General features: G+C 36.0%; 1 protein-coding gene across 6 annotated transcripts in view; it reads right to left on the bottom strand.

Moving 5' to 3' along the window:
• The window catches only part of XRN1 (5'-3' exoribonuclease 1), a 34,821-nt gene that overhangs the window by 10,918 nt on the left and 248 nt on the right, over positions 1-23,655 (bottom strand). For 4 of the 6 annotated variants that reach the window (XM_058843698.1, XM_058843697.1, XM_058843695.1 and 1 more), the window contains exons 2-30: positions 20,929-21,161; positions 19,554-19,651; positions 19,108-19,217; positions 18,905-19,015; positions 18,592-18,674; positions 16,283-16,370; positions 15,997-16,165; positions 15,725-15,792; positions 14,475-14,609; positions 13,470-13,533; positions 12,612-12,717; positions 11,861-11,950; positions 11,550-11,706; positions 11,093-11,212; positions 10,233-10,402; positions 9,338-9,458; positions 9,147-9,245; positions 8,883-8,986; positions 8,250-8,381; positions 6,858-7,020; positions 6,599-6,712; positions 6,025-6,123; positions 5,746-5,861; positions 4,812-4,958; positions 4,415-4,504; positions 3,329-3,464; positions 2,576-2,632; positions 1,768-1,900; positions 619-688 (exon numbers count right to left, since the gene is read on the bottom strand). In XM_058843698.1, coding sequence (XP_058699681.1) covers positions 619-688; positions 1,768-1,900; positions 2,576-2,632; positions 3,329-3,464; positions 4,415-4,504; positions 4,812-4,958; positions 5,746-5,861; positions 6,025-6,123; positions 6,599-6,712; positions 6,858-7,020; positions 8,250-8,381; positions 8,883-8,986; positions 9,147-9,245; positions 9,338-9,458; positions 10,233-10,402; positions 11,093-11,212; positions 11,550-11,706; positions 11,861-11,950; positions 12,612-12,717; positions 13,470-13,533; positions 14,475-14,609; positions 15,725-15,792; positions 15,997-16,165; positions 16,283-16,370; positions 18,592-18,674; positions 18,905-19,015; positions 19,108-19,217; positions 19,554-19,651; positions 20,929-21,161 — 3,383 coding nt within the window. Of the gene's footprint in view, positions 1-618; positions 689-1,767; positions 1,901-2,575; positions 2,633-3,328; positions 3,465-4,414; positions 4,505-4,811; positions 4,959-5,745; positions 5,862-6,024; positions 6,124-6,598; positions 6,713-6,857; positions 7,021-8,249; positions 8,382-8,882; positions 8,987-9,146; positions 9,246-9,337; positions 9,459-10,232; positions 10,403-11,092; positions 11,213-11,549; positions 11,707-11,860; positions 11,951-12,611; positions 12,718-13,469; positions 13,534-14,474; positions 14,610-15,724; positions 15,793-15,996; positions 16,166-16,282; positions 16,371-18,591; positions 18,675-18,904; positions 19,016-19,107; positions 19,218-19,553; positions 19,652-20,928; positions 21,162-23,655 lie in introns of those variants that run through there. The other 2 variants (XM_058843696.1, XM_058843699.1) reach the window with 2 other exon arrangements.

Genomic DNA, 23,655 nt, shown 5'->3' on the forward strand with positions numbered 1-23,655 from the left:
TGCTGAATGCAGGTAGAAGGGAAGAATCTCCTCTAACTTCCATCATTAATACCTTAGTTTAGGTAAGAACAGTAAAATGAAGCCTGCTGGGTACATCTGAGCACTTAGAAGTTTAGGTGTTTACTTCCAATACAGAAGAGTTATCACACTTCTTAATACAAAAGCATCTCCACCTTCTGAAGAACAGTTCAGGCTTTTAATAGTATCAACTATTGGGTTCAGAGTCCCTCCTGCAGAGGAACATAGGCCTTCTGGCTGGTTTTTAATCTACATGTTGAATACATACTGATAAGAACTTATTTTCTACATATTTGTTTAGAAAGACATCTGAATCTAGTGCTTTATTCTGCTGGTTCGTATTTCCTTTCTGCAAGTCAGAAGTTTATACACCAAAAAAACCTAAAGAGCATTTCCACAATATAACATGCTTCATAAAAATTATCACTACTCAAAGAAAATCAAGAAATACAGAAAAAAGAAAAGCAATAAAAACCAACCAACACTGCCAAGAAACAAAGTTTTAAGAAGAGGCATTAAACATACTCAACCAAACCAAAGCAAACAATTTCATGCCATCTGTATCAATGGCATGAAATGACTGACCTCCCCCACACAAACCTTATAGTGAGGCCTCCAAGGAATTCTTCATCAAACAAAACTTCAAAGAGCACATCTGTTTCTCTAGTAGCTATAGAAAACAAAATAAAACATCATCCTATACAGTTACTTCTATCTATATTATGTAAATATCTATCTATATTAGTTATACAATAAAAAATTGTAAGATCAAAAATGATCAAGAGATTCCCAAATAATTTCTGAGTAATTTAATTAACAGGAATTTGGAAATACTTCTCAAGTTCTCACATATGTCTGCCCTTTAAGATATAATTTTAACAGTAATGTACCATGCATTACACCTTACCAATGTGCATTAATATAACTGCAGATTATAGCAGTATGTCACAGTTGTCAGAAAAGAGATGCAAGCCACTTCTACTTTCAGGCCATCAGAAGCTAACAGCTTTAATATTAACTTCTTGCGTAATAATAGACTAAAACACCTATAAAATTATTGTATCTAAAAATATGGAGAAAAGAATATTTTTTCAAAAAAGTGCACCCAAGTCTAGTCTATTTGAAATTGTTAAATGCAAACTGAATGAGAAAGCAACTACTGAAATGGCACGTAAGAAAACCATTTGTAATACTCTGTCTCAAACTGCTACACTCTGTGGGGCTCAATAAATCCTTCTTGAAATAGATTTATGGTTAACCTTCTTGTCAAACAAGGTATAAATCCATGCCAATTAATGGAAATGGAATATCACAGAATAAAAATAAAATTCAAAGTAAATCTATTTAAGACAAATCATAAAGCTTAATGTTCAATGTAAGTATTAAGGCTAATACTTGGTTTTACGTCCACCTAACTTTGCCCATATTTTCCCATAACTTCATTTTGTTCCTTTTCTGATCTGCCTTCCTCATATTAAGAAGAAATTAAGCGTGATTTATAATTCATATAGGAACGAACATAGGGTAAGTAATTTTTTATTCAAATAATAGCTGTGGAACACATGAAATTAAAATAAACGACTTGTAGGTTTGATTCAAAACAGTACATATGTCATTAACAGCTCCAAGTTGCACATGCTACCTAGTGGGAAGTACATGCACAACCATTACACAAAACACTATCCTGAATCCTGCTTTCACATTACTAGCTGAGCTGTTATATAGCTACAATCAGGAAGAAAATATTACCTCCTTTAATTCCAATAATGGTGCCTCGTAGACCAACAGGAACAGAAAAGTTCTCTCTTACATTGACAACACGGTCAAACAGCCTGTACTCTGCATCTCGATCTGGAACAACCCCCTTCTGCTGTTCTAATGGCTGACAATAACCAAAAGACTGTGTTAATGTATGCAAAACAATAAGGATTACAATAAAAATGCATTTATAACAATATCTGAGACCCACTATAAAGTAAACGTTCTGGGGAAAAAAAAAAATAGAACCACACCCCCAAAATTAAAAACCTTCCCTCTCCAGATTCAAAGCAAGCTTTCTTTTTCTCCCCTTGCAACTCTCACTCACTGCTTCTGCCTGAAAATGTGTTGTACACAAGTTGATCAAGAGGATCAATTCAGACAGACAAAACATCATGTGTAACCTGCCTATTTCAGTAACATGGGCAAGATGAGCAGTTGATCCTATGTGAATAGGACTGAATAAAAAGTGAAACATAGGAAAAGAGACAGCAGAAAGCACATTTTATTTTGCCTTCATTATAGAGCCAGTAAGAACTGTAGAAGCATAAAGGACAGAAGGTAGAAAAAACCTGAAAAAAATCAGTGCCTGACATGACAGAGCTTGTAGTTAGAAGAAATTCTCTCCTTGTAGAGGCAGACTACTGTTTTCAAAATTATTTTCTAGAAGGCATAATAAAATCTTTCCTTTCATCAATACTGGTATAAAATTCCATTCTCCTGAAGTTGGTAAGCTTAGGTAAAATAAATATGATCTGGACAGCTTAAACCCCCCCATCAACCCATTTACATTACTTACTCTGAAGAGCAAATGGGGTTTCACAGTTACTCGCACCTTCTTGTTGCTTTTCCTCTGCTAAAGGAAAGGAACAGAAAGTCTTTACAAACCAGTGTAGGAACAAGCATTGGAAGAAGTAAAACAAAACTCCTGAAAAGACCATGTAGAATTCTTTTGTTTCTTTTACATAATGGTATAGAGCTATGATGAAGTCTTTAGAGTAAGTCTAGTTTTTAAAATATGTTGGATATAATACCAAACCATTAGTTGTCTAATTCCAGATTTCACACCAATTTTCTAAGATGTCCTTGCAAGTTATTTAAAAAAAAAACCAAACAGCTCATTACTTCATTTGGCTTTGTCCCTAGCTTTTACTTTAGTAATTTTAGTAATTTTCTTGGCCACTTTTTTCATCTGTGGCCTTCAGAAAATAACTTTCTAATCTTCTGCAGAACAAAGAGAAACTGCAAGGGAAGAACAGCTGGGATTGCACGTAAAAAGAGCACTTTAGTATTTTTCAATACTGACACCTGTTCCTTTACAAAACCACCAAAAGGCAGAGCTCAGAGTATCACTTACAAAGATTAATAATAAGCTCTTCTAAATTTCTGGGATAATTCATATTACAAATCCAGATTTTACATTATGTTCTGTGTCGTTTTTCTTTGGAATGGCAAGCAATCTTCAAATGTCTTATTTAAATTCAAGAAATTAAAAAATAATGAGCACTGCTTTTTGGTTGACCCCTGCTCACAATGACACCAAGCTGCATACCTTGCATTTCTCTATTTCTTCTTCAATTTTCTCAACAATAGCTGCATCCAAAATTTGCAAGTCACAAGATGAGCGAGACAAAGCAGACACAGGATGTGCTTTTAACCAGGCAACAATTTCTTGCACTTTCTCAGCTCTGAATAAAAAATGGCATGAATGAAAGCTTTTAGCTGCATAAACCAGGCATTTTACCATGTTCCCTAATTAAATCAGTCAAGTATTATCATACAGGCACACTGATTGTATATATTCATAAAGTAATGGAATCTAAAGGTTCTGTATCATTTAAGGAAAGTCAGAATTATACAGTACTATTTCAAAATCATAACCCAAAATTTTGTTTCAGAAAAAAAGAAATTATTAAATTAATTAAAACTATTCAGCAAATTTAGTTTGCATCCAACCAAGAAACTGTGTCCAGATGTGATTAGTGGCTCTGTGACCAGCTGTTTCTCACAATACAAGAAAATTTCACAGGAGAGACTCTCTGGTAAAATGGAGAAAAAAACCTGAGATTCTTATAGGAGAAGAGTCCCACACTGGTGTATCACCAGGTAAGAGTCCTGCAGATTTACTGACTAAAGCCTATGGATTTGGCTTATTGTCTAATAACTAAAGTTGTTTCAAGTTACCATACTGTGTCTGGAACTAAGGTTGCTATTTTTCTCCCATGTTAATTTATATTGAAAATGCGCAAAATACTTCCAACTCTGTAAGACTTATTTTTCAAATTCCAAGTGATTTTAGACAATTACTTGGAATAACAATTATTGGTTATTTTTAAAAGATTTTATTTATGATTAGTCATAGCTATGCTTAGTAATGGTTATTTTTAAAGCAAGAATTATGAAATAGCCACTGAAAATTATATTTCTCATTTACTGGACTTGAGGTTGAAGTCTGGCAGAAACTTGGACCCCATGACTGGAAAGTACAGCATTCAAATAATGTTTTCAGCCATCACTGAACAATCAGGCTGCTGGTGGAACAGCAGGGTTTCAGTTACACTGCATGAGCATTACCAATTTCACAGCTGTCAGTCTTTATTCTCCTTATTGTAGAAAAGAGATAACGACCATATCTTACCCATTTTCATCCTCTCCAGGCCAAATGTCATCTTCGTAGCAAATATCTTCCTGGCTGTTCTTGGCTACATAATTAAATAGTTCAGGCACCCTAAAAACCCCCAAATATATGGAACATAACTTTAGTTTCACATCAGCACAGACCACAAAAAAGCCCCATCAAAGTGAAGTCTGGTGGGCTTCAAAATTGTGAAGCCCAGATGGGTTATTTTTTACTTAATTTACTATCATACTGCTAATTTTTCCAAGCTGCTAACAAAATTACTCTATCACAAAACAGAACACTGGTATAGAAGAAACAAACTCATCATTCTTAGAAGACCTGTGACCAGAGGACAAATTCCAACAACTGATACCAAAGTGGGTAATTTGGATGAAGCTCATATCCAGTAATTTACCTTTCTAAATACTCAGCAAGTAGTTGCTCTACTGCAGAAGAATACATCCATTCATTTCCAACTTTCTTAGTATAGCCAGGAACTTCTTCATTTTTCTTATTGAACTTCAAGTTTAGCCCCACATTTGCTTTGTGATCACCATGAGGACTGGAAATAAGAAAAAGTTCATTAACTTGCAATAATATGTGTGTGTGTTTACATACATTAAAAAAAACCAAACCTCATAAACACACATTCTTGGACTTAGATCACAGAAAAATTAAATTAATTGTATTGTTTACTTGTTAACATTGTGTCAGCTGTAAATGTCACAGGCCAAAAGCTGTGCTATGCTAGCTGTCCACTTGTGTGCTTATACTTCATTGCAAAGGAGAGTAGGATGTATTTTACATTTGCTCCTTAACTGAGATCTAATCAACCACAATCAAGCTGGCATATAGCAAGGTGCAGAAGAATGTCCTTGACCAACCCATCAGGAAGAAATGTATACACTAGATCACAAGAAGATGGTCAGACATCAACCATATCTTTAAAGAGGAACCACAATTTTGACATTCACAGGATTACATGGATTGCCTCCCTTATGTATTTTAAGTAGTCTTAACTAGTTCTGAAAAGAAGCTACAGGTACAATTAATCTCCCTTCATAGTAGCCGTAGTAAGTACAATGAAATCAGATCCCAATTCCAATTTTTTATTCTCAGTATGGCAAAGTCAGTTTAAACTCCTATGCAGTTCTGGGAATACCTAACCAGGAAAGTCAATTTAATGGCTGTCTACAACATGAAAGCAAACAGAACTGTCCAGTAAACATACTTCAAAGAAAGCTTCAAATCACAAAAGGTGTACACTTGATAAAAACAGCAAAAATTCTGTAGAGTTATAGCAGAATTTAGAAGCTTCTCTACAGTCAAAATTCACAAAGAAAACTTACTTCTTCTTTGATCCTCTTCCAATAAAGATACTCCCTGTAAATCTGGAGACAAGATATCCACTTACTCCAAGACGGCTGGCCAAAATATATGCAGGATTGTATTTCACTGAATATTTCTTTAAAACAAACAAACAAAACATATTGGCAATGCCTAAAGGATAAGGATTTGTATACAAAGGGCAAATGAATGATATAGAAACATCCCTGAAAGACATTTACCACTGCAAAATCTATTTGATATATTGTTTAAGCTTTTACTAGAAAAGCAGAAGCACTCACATGCTGGTTCTGTATTAAAGTATCAAGCTGGGGTTCACATGGAATATTAAAAACTACCCGGATTCTACCTTCTGGGATCACATCGTGTGAATCGTGAACCTTGGAGAGAAACACAATAGGTTAAAAATATTAAGAGTGCTATTTAAAACCAGCAGCCTTTGGATAATAGACATTATGTTCTAGTTTATCAATTATTTTGCTGCAGTAGGCACAGAGATGCTTTGGGATTCATCGCCTTGCCTTGACCTGTACCTTGCTTCCTCACATAGAGACAATCAGTCAGCATTAAATCAAAGGAATTCATGACTGAGAATAACACAAATGGGAACTCTATGTATTACCCCAAAGAACTAATAAAAATAGTCCAGCATTCAAGTTCTGCTTTTCCCTCTTAGACAAGCAACAAGGACAGGGAAAACAGCAGATCCCTCTCTCAGACTATACCACCAGGGAACTCTAGATAAAAAAATTTAGCTAGCAAATGGCCACTACTTTCACACAACATCTTAGGTTATTTTAGGTTTGCAAAAGGAAAAAATCTACAGGGAAGAATTATGAAATAACTGGAACTAACTTCTCCCATGCAGCCATAGTAAGGAGATCCCAGCATGAAGGCTGTACTTCCAGGAGGAAACAAATCATCCAAAGTTTTGATGTTTGAAAAACGAGAGTCAAAGGCTTTGATATCCTACATGAAAAAGACAACAGTGGTTATCTTATACATCATTCAGTTCCAGTAGAATAATTAAAAATTTTATACAAATTGGCACTTAGTTTAAAACACAGACTGAGTCTGAAATAATTCAGAGAAGATACTGAACTTGTATATTTACCTTGACAACTGTTTGGTAAACAAAAGGAAGAACTTGTTTAGACCACTGCTTCTCCAAATAAACTTCTCCATTTTGGTTTAGTTGATATCTATTACCAGTGAGTAACTGAGCATATACAACTACTGATGTTTCATGAATAATTATTCCTTTCCTTCTCTGGTACCTGAACACAAAGCAGAACATTTAGCCTGATTACAATAAACAGAAATGAACCAAGAGGGTAGAATTAATTTATTGAAGTAAAATTAAATAAAATTTAAAACCCCCTTTAAAAAAGATTCTAATAGTTTTCTTATTTTACAAAAAATACCCAGAATAAATAGCTTAACCAACTGATTACCCACTGTTGCACAGCCATCACTACAGAGCTCAGAGTACTAATTTAAGCAGATTTAATTATTACAGTGGAAGGGTTAGAGGTAATTAAGTTAGTTAGCTCAAATGACACATAATGAAATGCCAAACTGCTGCCGAATTGATTTTTGCCTTTTTACTCTTACGTATTCTCTACATTCTTTACATAAACATTTGTAACTGTAGCCTATCACAGTATTTGTAGCTAGGATTTTACCTACTCTGTTAGACAGAAAGACAAAATAAATTCCCTAACAGTTCCAAGCTGGGGGTCCAAGGTTAGATTCTCTGGGAAGTCAAGGTTAAAACCAGTTCTCCAAGATACATTTTCATAAACAAAGTTTAGTTCCTGTCTGGGGTGGGGAGGGAAATTCAGAAAGGGTTGAATTGAGGGGGAATTATTTCATCACTTATGTCTTTGATTGGAGATTCTTGCAAGTTATGCTAATTGGTTAAACACAAAAATTGTACATGCTTTATGTTATGGGTGCATCTTCAGGCACTTTCCATCTAGCATGCTGTGCACCTAAGGATCCTTAGAAAGGTAACCTCTTTTTATCACAGAACTGTGTCTGGCTCGTGATTTTAGGACCAGCAAAAAGGCACCAAAACTACTGTAACTCATTTATAGTCTACTGAGCGCCCACACTCTAGGAGAGCAAGAGCTGTATTCAAATTTAACAAAGCTAAGCTATTTGAGTTGCAAGCTGATTCTGTATTACTTCATTCTACATACTTCCTACAACTGTAGATTGCTAACATTAGAACAGAATATTGAGAGGAAGAATAAATACTAAAACTCATTCATTTGAGAGTTCTTTTCTAACAGCATCTAACTTTAGTTATCTCAGAACTGACTCCACATATTCTGAAATTTCAACATAAGCTCTTCTATGTTGTTTTAAATTTAAGCAGATTTGATTAACCTTTATCATCAAGTATGCAGCAGCTCTTCTGTGCCACTTAAGTCTGTAATACAGGAACAAAACACAGCCAAGACATAAAAAAAGCTACACTTTATTTTTTGAAGATACTTACTGCTCTGAAATGCCTTGAATTTCTTTTACCCACATGCTTTGCTCCTTTTCTCCAACATAAGCCACTTTAGTTGGGGGCACTGCATTTCCCATGTAAAGCTTCTGTGTACCATGTGGTTCTTCCAAATAAAACCTTGAGAATATTATAACAGGTAGGAAATTTAACCAAATAAGATTAATCTAGACATAACCAATTGTAAGAAAAATTCAAAATAGTTAGAAATTACTTGTTAAGGATGTGGAAGGCTTGTAGCATGGTTTTTTTCTATCCCGTCCTCAATGGGCCACACAGCATGATTTTAATAAAAAATACCAGTATGTGTTCTATTTATAAAGGGGGATTGTACAGAAACGTACGCAGTGTGGATTTCTGTGCATGCATTTTTCCCTTACAACTAAGAAGGAGCTCTCCCAAGCTTCTACAGCTATAACAAAACAGCGAAAGACTAGACTGCTGCAGAGGCAACTAAACCTCAGAACAATGTTAAACATCCTTCAGCAAGCAGCCTTTGTTGCATCTGGACTAATTTGTTGTCAGTTTTACAATAAAACCAAAATTTCGGTGCAGCCCAAGGAAATTAATTTGGGAAAAAAACAATAAGACAACAAAGAACTCATATCAGGTAACTCTTACTTAGTTTCTCCATCTGACACTGCAACAACTCTGGCTTCTTCAAGGTGGGGCCAGTTAACAAAAACTCGCTTTCCAAGTATAGAACTGGCAACGTTTTCTACCATCTGAAAAAAACCCAGAAGTTTTATTACTAATTGTTTGGCATATTTAAAGATTTTCATTACAGTATTTTCAAGCTGTTTTTGCAATAAAACCTACAGAAGCTAAATAACTGATATTTTTTTCAGTTAGGTTTTGGTCTTTTATTAGGACCTGAATGCTTACCTGGTCTTTTGAGTTCCCATCAACTATGATTTCCAACATCATGTTCTCTCCATGGCTGCTTTGCTGAAACACTTGCACACCACTTTTTTTAAGATAGAACTGTGTAAAAACAAAACAGCACATAAAACTTGAGCTCGTACACAGTTATCTATTAAATACAACTGCAATGTTGGAAGAGAAAAATCTTTTACCTTATGTTTAATGTGCTTTAAAGTAGGAAATCCACAAAAATATAATGCACTCTTGTTGATTTTAGTTATCTTATTGTGGGTTATTTCCACATGCCAAGCATCCAAAGGTATTGTTTTATACCTAAAAAGAAGTTGCACAACATTTGCTCATGCAGATTGACCTTCAGCTCCAGAAAAGTTCATTACTCGTTCACTCATTAATTGACAAACCCTTTACTTTCCAGCAACTAATTTATGTCTCTTGGAATATATAGAAAGGACTATAAAAAACCCCATGCTATTGCTGCAAAGAGACTATTCATTAAGAAAAAGACAAAACTTTGGGATATATACTAAACTCACTATTTTAAATAACTGTAATTAACGAATTCTAACTAGCAATGGTTCCGTATGGTATCATTCATCTTCACAACTGTCCATTCTTTACCAACTATAATCCAGCAACAGGCATTCCTCCTCTACTCTGCTTTAAGTTTGACTACTGTTAAGCTCATGTTTCCATTTCATCTTCAGTTTGTGTGAAATAAAGCTGGCTACTTTCAGTGAGAAAGTGCAAAAAGTATTTGTGCTTAATTCTCTGCACTGGATCCAAATGCCTTCATTTTTAAAAAACACTCTGGAATTAGCACGCCAGTAAATGATCACTGTTTATCAGATTTTTGTACCAGTCTTTCATCCTCTGTCATACAAAGTTTAGTAATTCACTGGATTGTTCTTGATGACCTAGCATTGGTTCACCTGTTTTGCAAAGTAACATCTGAAGGGACAAATACCTCTGTGCCATCCAAAGAATGCAACATCTTATTCAGTATTTTTCATTTCAGTTTGGTTAAAATGTTAGTAAAAGTCCTCCAACTCCTTTCAGCCTGCTCTGAAATAGTTACACCAGCATTACCTCGTGTGACATCGTTCTATTGCAGGGAATTTCTCTGGCCATGGTGACAGGTACTGGAACTCAGCATCTTTGTCAAACCAGTACATTAAGCAAGCACTGTGAGTGTTTCTTTGTTTCTCCTCTTCTTTTAGGCCCTTATTACAGGATTCCATGGCCTGCAGCAGTCGTTTCTAAATTTTAGAGAAATTAGCACATGTGAGACTGGCAACAAAAATTAGCATGGAAAAAACTACACTGGGAATGTAACTTGAGAAATCCAGATACCCAATGTGCTCATTGTCCAGTTGTAGCCTCAACCTTTCTCCTGTCCCTGATAAAAATGCTCTCTGAACAACTACCATGGAATGGCTTTGGAGAATAATCATCTTTCTGCAAGCCTGTTCCCAAAGGGTACCCTTGTCTAACACTGTTATCCTATATGAAAAGTAAAGTACTATTTTACTGCTTTCCATTAATGCTTCTCTATTACTGGTACTCATGTGAAGAGATTTCCTGTAAAAATACTTTCATTTTCTTAAAGTGTTTATTTTATTTTACTTACAGATATTCTCTAATTTTATATGTACATAGGAATAGAATATTTTCCTCAAAGAAACTGAACCAAAATATTTGAATAGCTGACTAAAAACATGAATAACACCAAGCCCTTACTTAGGACTTCTGCCACCTGAAACTAGCTTTGCTTGTGGTAACTTAATCTAGACTTACCCCTCAAGCACCAAACATTTATTTTTTCCTGTGACCTTATCAAGTGTTAATTTAAACTTCCATGTACTTGCATGTCTAACTGTTGATTAATTAAGAAATTTAGCAGTCTTGTAATGCAGCTTTTTGGGGCAGCAGTTACTGAAACAACTTACCTCATCAATAAACGGGATTAATACTACAGCTTCCCATTCCTGCTGTTTACCGTTTAGATCAGTTTTAAAATCAGGTGGATAATATTCTATAATAGGAGAGTCTTGACTAGTCATCAAATGCTAGGAAAATACAACAGAGAGGATATCAAAGGCAATTTAGCACTACTTGTAGGAAGAGACAAAGGAAGGCTGGTATCAAAACCAATTCGATGCCACACAGGAACAAAACACTGAGCTGTCCTAGATGGAAACTGCTTAGCAAATGTAAAATTTTGTATTTATTACTAACTTGACAGTGCACTACATATAGTAACAAGTAGAATATTTAACCATACACCTAAAATGTAAAGATACAATATAATTAACAAGATATGCAAAAACATTAAGAATAGAGTAAAATAAAAAAAAATCAGACAATGAGTAAGCAGTAGATAGATAATTTAATTGTATATCTTACCTGGTAACATTTAGGTAGCAGATCTTTGCTAGCTGCTGGAAGTACAGCAAGAAGCTGTTCAAATGGCATGAAAGGTTTCCCAAGTTCAAATTTGATTTTGAGTTCACTGATGTTGTGAATATCTGACAGGTAAGGTGCATAATGATAAGGGTAATACCTGCAGGTTAAAAAATCCCCTAAGTTACTTGACTTAATTAGAGCACAGCAGTGTTCACAGACTAGAAGCAAACCAAACTACATTCAATGTTCCCAGTATACAAGGTGAAATATCATTATCTTTCAGCAGTTTCTCATTTGATGTTTTTTCTTACCAGCTCCATGACTGAACTCCATGGTAATAATAATGCAAAATCCATTGAATTGCCTGGACATAACATTCAGCTTGATCAGCCAAGAAGGCGCTTAAAAGAAAAAAGAAAGATGCTTATAAGTTTTCTCATTTTCACTGGTATATAAAAAGTACTTAGAACCTTGCACATAGGGATGAATAGAACATTTTGGGAACCTAATAATACCATGATTTTCTAGATTAATTTCCTCTTTGATCCTCAAATACTTATTATAGTAAACTTGATTTGCAGCTCTTGTTGCATTAGGCAGAATCATCATCACTGCAGTACTCTGCCATGTGTTCTCTGCTTTTGACATGAGATTAATATTCTGTCTTTTATTAGAATCACAGAATGTTGGGGGTTTTGGAACACAGAATGTTGAAGGGACCTTCAGAACATCTTGTTCCAACCCCCTGCCATGGGCAGGGAAACCTTCCATAGACCAGACTGCTCAAAGTCCCATCCAACCTGGCCTTGAACACTCTCAACAGACATCCACAATTCCTCTAGGCAACATGCTCCAGTGCCTCACCACCCTCCAAGTAAAGAATTTCTTCCTTATTATCTAATGTAAACCTACTCCCTTCCAGTCTGAAACCATTTTGCCTTGTCCTGTCACTACACACTCTTTTTAAAAACAGTCTCTAATACATATTTACAACATGTATGTCTCTATATCTACAATGATTTGTTTTCAGCATTTGAGAATAAAAAATAAGTATATACTTACTCAGACACTACTTCTACACCCATTTTAGTCATGTAGTAAGTTCTTTTGTATTGCCTAAACTCAGTTTCAAACAGATCATCATCTTCTGGCTCATCTTCCAATGTGTCTGGAAAACCAGTCATGAAAACAAGGATTAACATTCACTTCCTTACTACAAATAAGGTTTGAAAACGTTTACTTCTGACACAATGCTTTAACTTTACTCCTTAATTCAAAGCTATAGGTGCTCACACCTTCCTTGCACTGAAAGTAGCATGAAACAATCAAACAAAATCTTTACCCAAAGAAATTCTGGAATTTTTAAGACAGGCAACTCATTTTTCAGCCCAATTACAAGAACAGAGAAGATAATATAAGCTACCAGAAAAAAATATGAGAAAACATTAAAATGAATGAAAAAATTTATTTATGTTCGGCAACGTCATTTAATATCATCTACTAATATTCATACACTTTTAACAATTAATTTCAAAACATGACCAAAAAACATTTCCTACAAGTAGAATGAGTTTAAAGACAACCACAACCAAAAACCCTAGAGTCATACAATAATCTGTTACCCTGTGCCCTTCATCTAAGAAAATACCTATGCATGCAGTTATCAAAAATATAATATTGTTGAAGGTTTGTTCATTAATTCCTTTAACTCATCATGGAAATACATGGCAAAGGAGAAGCACCTCTAAAGCTTTAGCCCCACTCTCTCTCTCTCACCAGAGCAGTTCCACTTCCCAGTAGCTGACAACATAAATCTTGCATTCAGATTAAGCTCATCTCTGACATGCAATTCTTACAGTTCTTTGAAATCTATACACACATTTTTTATTATATGTGTATGGAAAAATCATTTGCACTTACTTTTAGGGGTCACTTCGCCTTCATTTTTTTCTAAAGCAGCCAAAGATATAGAATTTTCCTGAGCCTATTAAATTAAGATTTGAAATAATGTAAAAATACAGGTTAATATGCACGAACACCATTCAAAATTTGCAACTCAAAATGCTAAAATTAAATGTATAAATAATATTTATTATAAACCCCATTTCCTTCTCTTACAATTGCTTCAAGAAAATTATTTAAGCAGACAAAACAGACAGATCAGACAAAAGGAGCAGTCTCAAAACACTAACTACTTCTAAAAAAAATACCTGAATATTTGTGTTTCAACATGCTACTTTCCAAAACTGCTCCATACACAAAGAAGAGGATAACAATATACAGAGACAGATTAAATGCAAAGGAATTTTCTCCTGCTACTCTACACCCTGCTGGAGCATACAGTGAAGGGTAGTCAATGGAAGTGGTGGTGGGGAACTTGACATTGGGGCAGAGACAATCTACTGTTATGTAGTAGTACACACGTATATAAAAGGTGCTGCTCCTTAGTAATCGGTTATATCTAGAACTGCAAGTTTAATACTAATCTGAGATAGCTCACCAATGAAATTGCTCTTTCCCTATTTGCTGTCCAGTAGTTAGCAATACATGAACGTTCTATTGGTGTATCTGAAACACATGGAACTCCTAGAAGACTATGCATTAAAAATTCAGATTATGAAGTATAGCAGGTTTGATCATAACTCACACAGAAGTTAAGTTCTGCTGCTTTTGAAGAACAGCAAAGCATTAAATACATGTTTACGAGACTTTCAAAATCATGAGCATCTGCTCCTGACTGAACCATTTTATCACTCACAACCAGCAATGCATACAGGTAGATATAAAACTGTTACAATTTACTACCTTTTCTGGTTTGAAAATCTCAAAACAGAGGTTTATGCCACTTAATTTGTCTAAGATCAAATTATTGATTTGCAAGAAGTAACATTCTTACTTCTGAAATTGTGCATATAAAACACTAACCTTTTGTTTCTTTTGTTTATTTCTTCTGGCTTCCTCTGCTGCAATCCCAGCTGCCTCATTGAGGTATTTATTGCCCACTTTACTTTCAAACCATTTTAGGTCAACAAAGACTTCACTGAAGTGTTCACGATCAAACTGTGAGATTAAAGTAAGTGTGAAAATATTTGAGGGATGTCAAATTTACAATGCCAGATTAACAATGTCTTTTTAGCACACGCATTAGATTACATCTAGAATCATCTGTACCTAAACATTTTGCCCTAGAGATACAACTAAACAGATTAATACTAAAAATCCTGTTACTCAGCAATATGTAACATACAGCCAAGCCTTCTTTCAGTAAGGCAGCAAGGTGTAACAAAAAAGAATTAAATAACTTCTACACTTCACTATCAACTCAAGAAGTATATAGGGTCTGGTAAATACAGCCTGGTGCCACAGATCTAACACTTTCACAGCTCTATGCAAGAACAAGAAAACAAGGCTGAAGTAGGGACAACAGATGATCTCCCTCTTTCCAAGTTCAGCAGAAGGTTTAATCCTTTCCATTTCTATATGGCTACGCTTTACCTCATTTTTAGGATGGATTACTGTGCTGGCACTTAACAGGATTACCTCCTGTACATCAGTTAGTTCATGAACACCACTGATGCTTGCCTCTCAGAGATGCTCCTTGATCTTTACTAGTGATCTTCATAAAAAAACTTGGAAACAATTCTTCCCTCCAAGACCTTAGACACAGCTTATCCCACAGGAAACTATCAGCAGGGGAAACAAAGAACATCGCTGCCTGCAGCAAACTTTAAGAATACATAGAAATCACAGACAGCTCTGAGCTGGAAGAGACCCACAAGGATCACTGAGTCAAACTGCTACATCAATGGCCCTAGAGGGACTGAACCCACAGCCCTGGCATTTCTGGCACCTGCTCTAACCAGCTTTGCCTAATACTTCCACACACTTTGATGAGAAGTGAGGACCATGATTCTACTGGTGAATCCTCATTTGACTTGCAGTATTAAAAGCACTGTGCTGGCTAAAGCACAGAGCAAATAATTCAATCTTTTTCCTCTTATGCTATAAGATCAGACAATAACTGATTGGATTCCATCTGTTCAATGCTAAAACAGCTGATTAAACCACATGTAAAACACAGCCATTTAACAGTTCACTAAAACTACAGTATGGTGTATTTTAGGGTACAATACTGAGTTTAAATTCAACATTCTCTAAATTTCAGAGTTACTTACATCTGACAATCTTGTGAGATATTTCTCAAAACGTTCTAAATTCAAATACCCATTCTCATTGATGTAACCTGTTGAGAAAATTAAGTATGCTTTTGAACAAATAATTCAGTAATTTTAAAATTTGCATTTAAATGCCCCACAAATAATAAAATGCAATCTTGCTGCCTCTCTAAGGAAAGTGTAGTAAATACTGACTATTCTAATATAGCAAGAAAGGTTAATAAATATAAATACACCGATGTTAATGCTTCTGCTTTCCACAACTTTCTCACCTCCCAGTTCTGGCAAGATAGCCATGTATGTTCTATAAAGTAGCGGCAGTGCATCATGATTAATGTGTAAATGAGGTAGATGAGGAATAAAATCATTTCCTACAAGGAAACCCATTAAGATCCAATCATCTATTATCCTTTCAATATCATATTCAAAAGAAATCTTGTCCTGGAGGAAAAAGAAAAAAAAGAAAAGCACACAGGAGTATAATTTTTGTTATCATTTTTGCATAAAGACTTCACACATTCACACATTTTTTCCCATCTCAGCTCCATTAGAACTTACTTTTACTGGGGAAAATTCATAATCGATATATTCTCTCATCAGTGATAAGTGCAGTAAATGAAACGTGGTTTCCTCTGGTGCACATACTCTGTAAATTATTCAAATCACCGAGTTAATTATTTATAAACACACTTTCAACATTAATATTAATAAATCCAAGGTTACCTAAACCTAAGAAATTTTACTAGGATTGTATCTTTTCAGAAAATATAATGTATAAATTATACATAATATGTATAAATCCTTGAATTTATCCCAGGATTAATCTGGTTTGGTCCATAAAATTCTGCAGTATAATCTTTTAAACACCAGATGTGATCGTATGGAGAAGAGCTAACTTAGAGAAGAGCATTGTGGAGTTCCATGCTGCAGTAACTATTTCCTAAATCCTTATCCCACTGCTCAAAAACTTGCCTAACTTGGCACCAAGCCTCACCACTTTAAGGTATTTTCTAACTAGCCTGAATAAGAGCAGAGTACACAGATTCACATCTAAACCAACTGGTTTACATTTGTAGTCATTTGAAATGCTTCTTGTAAAAGATTAATATGCTCAACTTGAAAATATGCTCTGCGTGTATTATTTGTTTCAATGCAGCAATAAAAGAACAACAAACCTACTGTTTGTTTATGGCATAGTCAACACATATTCTGGCTTCCTTTTTTCTCTTCACTAAAACTACTCATAAAAACCCTAAGCCAACATTAGCCCCAAATCAGTTAATACCTACACCAAAAGATTAATGAGCTAAATGATGTATTTTAAATTAATAAAAGACTATTTCACCTTGTAGATACTATAACTAGCTGAGACCACTTCCAGTGACAAACCAGCATAAATACTTGTGTCGTCACACATAATTAGAAAATTTTAGAAATAATCCTAATAATAGAAATAAGGAAGATGTGTGTGATAGCAGCCCTCAGAGAAACTCATGTAAGACAAACTCCGAGCTACATCGGGCTTCAGAACCAATTGTGTCACTTTTTAAATGCAATTTTCATATTGGTATTAAAGAACTTTGGCAACCAGGCTGATGCTGTAAGACTCCAGAGACATTCTGCCCTTACTCTTCACTGCACTGGACTTAAAAATTCTGATAAAATAAGCAATTTCTCTCAATGAAAAAATTGTGGAGAGATATTAATTTGCACATATTTCTAGGATTTTCAAATTTCCAACTGTAAGTACCCATAAAAGTGACAATATATTGACAGAAGTCAATTCCTGTAACTTACAGAAAAATTCTTGTAATGAGCAAAATTATTCAGAAATTACAATATGGAACAATGCTGGGGAAGGAGGGGAATAAATAACACTTTGCCTTTTGATTTCATATTTTCACTAATTAATCTTTCAAAAAGTAATCACACTCTTATTTCAGATTATTTTACTTTGATTAGATGTAAGATTTTTAAAAAATATTGCCGCGCTGCATGCAAACACTACCTATGAGTATTAGTGAAACGTTGACTTCAAAGACTGAAAAGAAAGCTTATTTCTGATGTTCATTTTACTGTCCTTGGCAAAAAAGTATTTCTTTATTAGCAAAAATTACACATTTATCTAAACATTTTTGACTTATCCTGTGTTATCCAAAAGCCTTTCAGTGTCAGAAATGTTTATTTCTGTCTCTCCCATCTTCTCTCTTTATGTACCCAAGATATGCTTAAGGACCTTCAAAGAAGGAACCCAGCCACAGTAACAGTTATAAATTAATTCCTGTATTACTTCAGAACAGCTCCAGCTACATGCACAGTTCTGGAACAAGTCACAATCTTCTGACTGTTTAAAGAGCACAAGTTATTTCAGTTGGGCAAACCCTGAATAATAGCATTTACCAGCCATTTTAAGAGAGTTTATTTTAGTAATTATCATAGTAATTTACTTTTATGCATAAAACCTCATATATATTTAAGTATGTATGTATCTATGTATATACACACACATTTTAGAAAGTTACTATCTGCATAACACAGCTATGGAAACAATGTCAATACAGCCCAGGTTGCTCCACTATAACATGAAGAAAAAAGTAAAACACAGCAAAGCTTTAAGGATTTTTTTTATCAGCTGTTCTGACAGCATACATTTTTTCATGTAAACCAATTCAAATGCATGATTCAGTATGCTGATTTCTCTATTTTCACGACTTTTCTAACCCAAAGAATAAACTAAGACAATTAAATTACTATGCAATCAATTAAAAAAACCCAAATCACCAAACACACACCTGTCTTAGTCACCCAGTATGTTTTGGATTTAATTTCATCATAAATAAAATAAGAGTAAATTTAAATCAATTCACCTTTGAGCCTTTTTACCACCAAATCTGACTTCTTCTCTTAAGAGCGCAAAGTGTGCCTCATGACTTGTTAATCCCAGCATTATCTATTACAAAGAGATATCAGAAAGATCTTACTTTTTAATTTTTTTTTAAACCTTTCAAGCAGCATAAATAAATTTCGATGTTTGGTTTCATTACAAATTCAAAAGTTTGCAGGAATACAAAATCACATGCTTGTTTCAAACCATTTTAGAACTCTGTGAGCTTAGGAAGATATCAAAAATGTACACGCTTGACAAATTCCTATTGTTTGTATTATTTTAGTTGCACATACCAAGTCAGCATCTAAGCCATAGAGACAGTGTCTTGTGTTTGGATCATGATGGGGCTTTGCTTTTTCTGATCTGATGAACTCCATAATTTTATGCTCACCTTCCCCTGGAGTCTGGACACAGAAAAAGAAAATCAGCAGTAAGTATTATACTGTAAAAAAAAAATAAAAATATTTCAAATAGGATAGTAAGAAAATATAATAACCTCATGGCCCGATAAGTAGACTGTTATTCCTTGCCAGGATTTGTCCGTGGAAATCTTCATATTTACAAAATATTTAAGATGCTCATTCAATCTGGCCATGAATTCAGTTCCTGAAAACAGAAACCGAAGTTAAAGCTTTTTACTAGTTTGCATTTACATACCAGAAGTATTAAAAAAAACCCAAACAAATAAAACTTTTGCCAGAGATGAAGGGGATGACTGGTTTCTTTCCTAAGATATTTTTCCTTTTACATAGTAATCTAAAAATGTTTAGAATAAGATAGTATTCCAGCCCTACTGTTAAGTTTTTTTTGTTAAAAACTTACTGAAGCCTTTATTCTGTCTTCTATTTTTTAAAAAGCATGCCTTAAGATAGGAAAATAGTACCAAAATACAGATGACAAACCATAAACACTTAAATTTAAATAACTGACAAATTATCTTACCTGGTGTAATACAGTTGGAGTCAAATCTGGCTTCTGTAGGGAGAGTTTCTCCCTTTTCCAATGCCTTTTTTATTTTGTCCTCTGCCTCTTTTGCTGATCTGAAACAAAACAGCATTGGAGAGAGAGTAGAGAATGAATCATCTTATTCAAATGTCAATAACCTAAGCACAGCTTTTTGACAAAATAAATATAGGTGATTTTTTAGAGTGCTTAAAAAATAAAAAAGGAGAGAAATTGAACTCCTGAATAGAGTTTGAGCTTATTTCTGATACAACTAAGGTGGCTTAAAAATAGCACTTTTTTCATAGAACTGTGGCAATCTGTCTATACAGATGCAGTTAGTATTTAGAATACCAAGGTGATCATACAATGGTTGATCACAAGGAATGGTAACAAACATTGAAACAACAGGAATATTTGTTATCTAAACATCTGAAAATGCTACCCCAGAACAATAGCTAACACAGTTAAACAAAGCAGCAGGTGTAGAATTCCAAGGGAGTCATGAGTTTATCATTTATCAACAATTTATCATGCCCAGTAATGGAGAAACTAACAAACACCATGCCAGGCTTTCTTGGCCAAGAGCTTCCTAAACACTTCTGAATCAGAAACAGAGAAACCACCAAAGTTGTAGGTTTTTGTCAGGCTCTCAATTCTGCTACAATTTTCTATTTAGAACTCTTAATCTCTGCTTCCTCTCAACCTCCTTTATTCCTTAAAGAAAAAATTAAATCAAAAACCAAACCACAAAAAAATCCAGTTGCTTGAAAATGTTTTCTCCTGTTCCTTTCCCACAGTTTGTTTATGCTGCATTTCACTCACCATCCCTGTATTGTCTGACCATTGGCTTTTTTTCCTTATAGCAATCTTAAAAAAAATTTCCAAATCTTCCAAAACATTACTGTAATTCTTAATCTATTTGTAGCTCTGTATCTGAACTAGCTTGGTAACTGGTATTGATAGGAAATCAGTTTCATTAGAAAATTGATTTTTTCTATGACTTCCACTACAGCTACCAAATAGGCATATCTAGAAATAGCACTCACAAATACTAAAGACTAACAGATTATGAAGCATTTGGAAACATTTGCAAGAGCTCCACTGCAGAGTTGATTCACAGAAACTTTCATAGGAAAAAGCTCCCCTTGTTACCAAGTGCCACGTACACAGAGAAAAATTTATGTAACAAGCAAACTTTCCTTTTGGAATCCTGGTTTTAACATTTTACAGGTAGTTACCCTCATTCAATTAAAATTACTGTGAAGGCACAACCACTCACAATCTCTTTTACTTATCACTGCGAACATTTCAGGAAGTGGGTTCTTTTAAGTGTTTACTATCCTCAAGAGAGAGGCAAAACTGATCTTCTTACCTAAAACGTCTCCCGCGCTGCTGATTCATTTTTGCTCTTGGAGCTACTCCATCAACTGCCATGAAGAAAACCTTTCTTGGTTTAATAATGCGAAACAGTACTTCCAAATAATGAAAAATATTGGCAAAAATCTTATCTTCTGAGATTCTGAAGTGGACATCGTCATCATTTGGATGGGAACACTGATGTATTATGCCATTCATGTCCAGGTATAAGTTGTCAAATTCTGGAATCTACAAATGCCACAGTTAGTATCACTTGGTGAATGTAGCCACTACCCAAGGCACACCTGAGAGCACTCTGGAAATGAGCTGAGGTGGGAAGACCCCTGTGGAACCTCCTTCACACCAACAGGCAGAGTAAGAATATCTGGACTGGATATGGGTTTGCCTGCAAATGCAATCTGTTACTGTGATTTTTCTCAGTGAGCCAAGTCCTGAACAGGACCTCAGGACTTTCGTCCCTGTCTTCACTGTAAAATGGAAAAGCAAACCAAAACCACTGTTTTCAGGAAGATTTTTTTTTTCTTTTTTGTAAGCCTGCACATTTAATTGATTCAACCTTTCATAGCTACACTACAAACAATAAAAAACTACAAAACTGACTATGCAATTTTCAACAATATTTTGAAGCAAAGCTGGCATAAGAAGCTTTAGAGCTCTCCCCCTGTATAGCAGCTCCTACCCCAACCACTCCATGCTCTCTTCAGCTGCGCTTGTGAGCACCTTTGAGTCTAGAGAGTGGCAATTAGCACCAAAAGCAGAGAGCTGGCAATAATAACATCAATTTCTTACCCAGACTTTCCAAACAGACTTTCTTTTTCCTTCTAGTTCTCTGTTCTTCTACCAGTCTTATCTGTAGCAGTCACGTTTTCTTTTAAAGGAAAAAGAAAGCCTTCCCAAATATACACAAGCAACATACAGGGAACAAACACTGGTAAATGTATGATGCAAAGGGACCGGTACTACCTCTGTGTTACCAAAATGTGCCACAAGAGTAACTAGCATTAAACAAATCTGTTCCTTAGTCCCCCAGTAAGACTGCTCATAAAAATCCCCCTATCATCACACTAGGAAAAGGCACTGCCAACTTGTTACAGTTTTCTACAGCACTGCTGCTGACACATCTTTAAAGGCACCTTGTTGAGCTTGTATTTATCCTCCAGATGCAAGAGAAATGTAACTGTTTTGGAAAGAGGAAATGGTGAAGAGAAGAAATTAGAGGCAGGATCCAGAATGATCCCCACTCAACTGTTGTAACTAGTCTTCTATTGCACACCGTGGTCTTTAGTATGGCTAACTCAGTAACGAAACTGCTCTCAGTGCTTTCAGGTAAGTGAGCAGGGCAGTGCACAGGTAGCACTCTAAAGAGACAAAAAATAAAGCTTCTATATGGAAGCGATGTACATAAAAGGTCCTATGTTTTCTTCAAGAAGCACAGCTATAATATGATCTAACAACAATAATGCCATTTTACATACACAGGCTTTTTAATTTGTTGGTTTGCTTTTGTTTTCTCTTAGCATCTACTCTAGATGCCAGTATGTGTCAGTCTGTATATTCAAGTGATCTGGAAGAGTTAAGTTGTGTTTACTGTTTATCTTCAGAGCTCTAACTGCCTCTTTCAGAAGGCATCAAGGGTAGCACCCCCTGCTGCCACCCCCCTGGTTAAAGCAGACACTGCTGCCTCCTCCTCAGCTTGCCACAGTTCTTCAGCACAAGTGTGAAGATGTGTGAGCAGCCCAGGCTTCTAAGGAAGCAGCAGAAAAAGCAGCATAATCTGCTGCCGCCTTGCTACACAGATAGCATTAGACGCTTCAGAGAAGCCCAACAAATCATAAGCAAAGACCTAAGCTTTGAAAACTGCTTTGAAACTAGCAGGAAAGGCCAAACATCCACGCTAGGAATCACTTGAGCTGGGCATCTTAGTTACATTGACACAACAGCTATTTAATCTCTAAAAATCACAGGTGTTTAGGGAGTATTAATATTCAAACAACTATCATCTATTTCAGAACTTCCTTATTCAACCTACACAACCACATCTATGACACCAGTTGAAAATTATAATTAGAAGAGCTTGCATCCAACAGGTACCAAACATGACATCTCTGAAAAAATTACGTCTTTGTCCGAGTGTTAGAAGTATCGTTTATGGCTTTCGTTTTCCAGGCTTGAACATACTTCCCGGTTTAGCTGCTAACACAAACTGTCCGACGCAGGCGACAAGGAAACGCAACCGAGCTGGAAAACCTGTCTCTCGTCATTACCACGACTTCGGCCGTCAGCAGCTTTAACTTTTCTGAGCCCAAGAAGGAGTAAACTCCGACCCTGGGCTCCCCGTGAGTGCGAGGCAGCAGGACAGAGCTGCCATGGGGATCCAGAGCAGAGGGTCGCAGAGGGCAGCGAGCCCGGCGGGGCAGCCGGGCACTACCACGGGCCGGGAGCCGCCGTGGGCAGGTCATTCCCCGGGGGAACGGAGCACTCTTGGTCCGGGACAGCTGAAACCATCGCCGGCCCCCGGCCGCGGGCTCCGAGCACTGCTGCCCGCCGCCGGCGGGCTCGGCCCGGACAAGAGGGCTGTCAGGGGGCACCGAACGCCTCTCCCGCTCCCCAGAGATCGCCCACCGCCGTCCCACCACTTTCGGCCGCTCCGAACGGCGGGTCCCGCTGCGCCGCCCCGGCTGACGGCGAGCCGGCCTGGGCTGGGACTCGGTCCCGCAGGGCC

This window comes from Poecile atricapillus, chromosome 8 (genome assembly GCF_030490865.1).
Source record: "Poecile atricapillus isolate bPoeAtr1 chromosome 8, bPoeAtr1.hap1, whole genome shotgun sequence".
NCBI lineage: Eukaryota > Metazoa > Chordata > Aves > Passeriformes > Paridae > Poecile > Poecile atricapillus.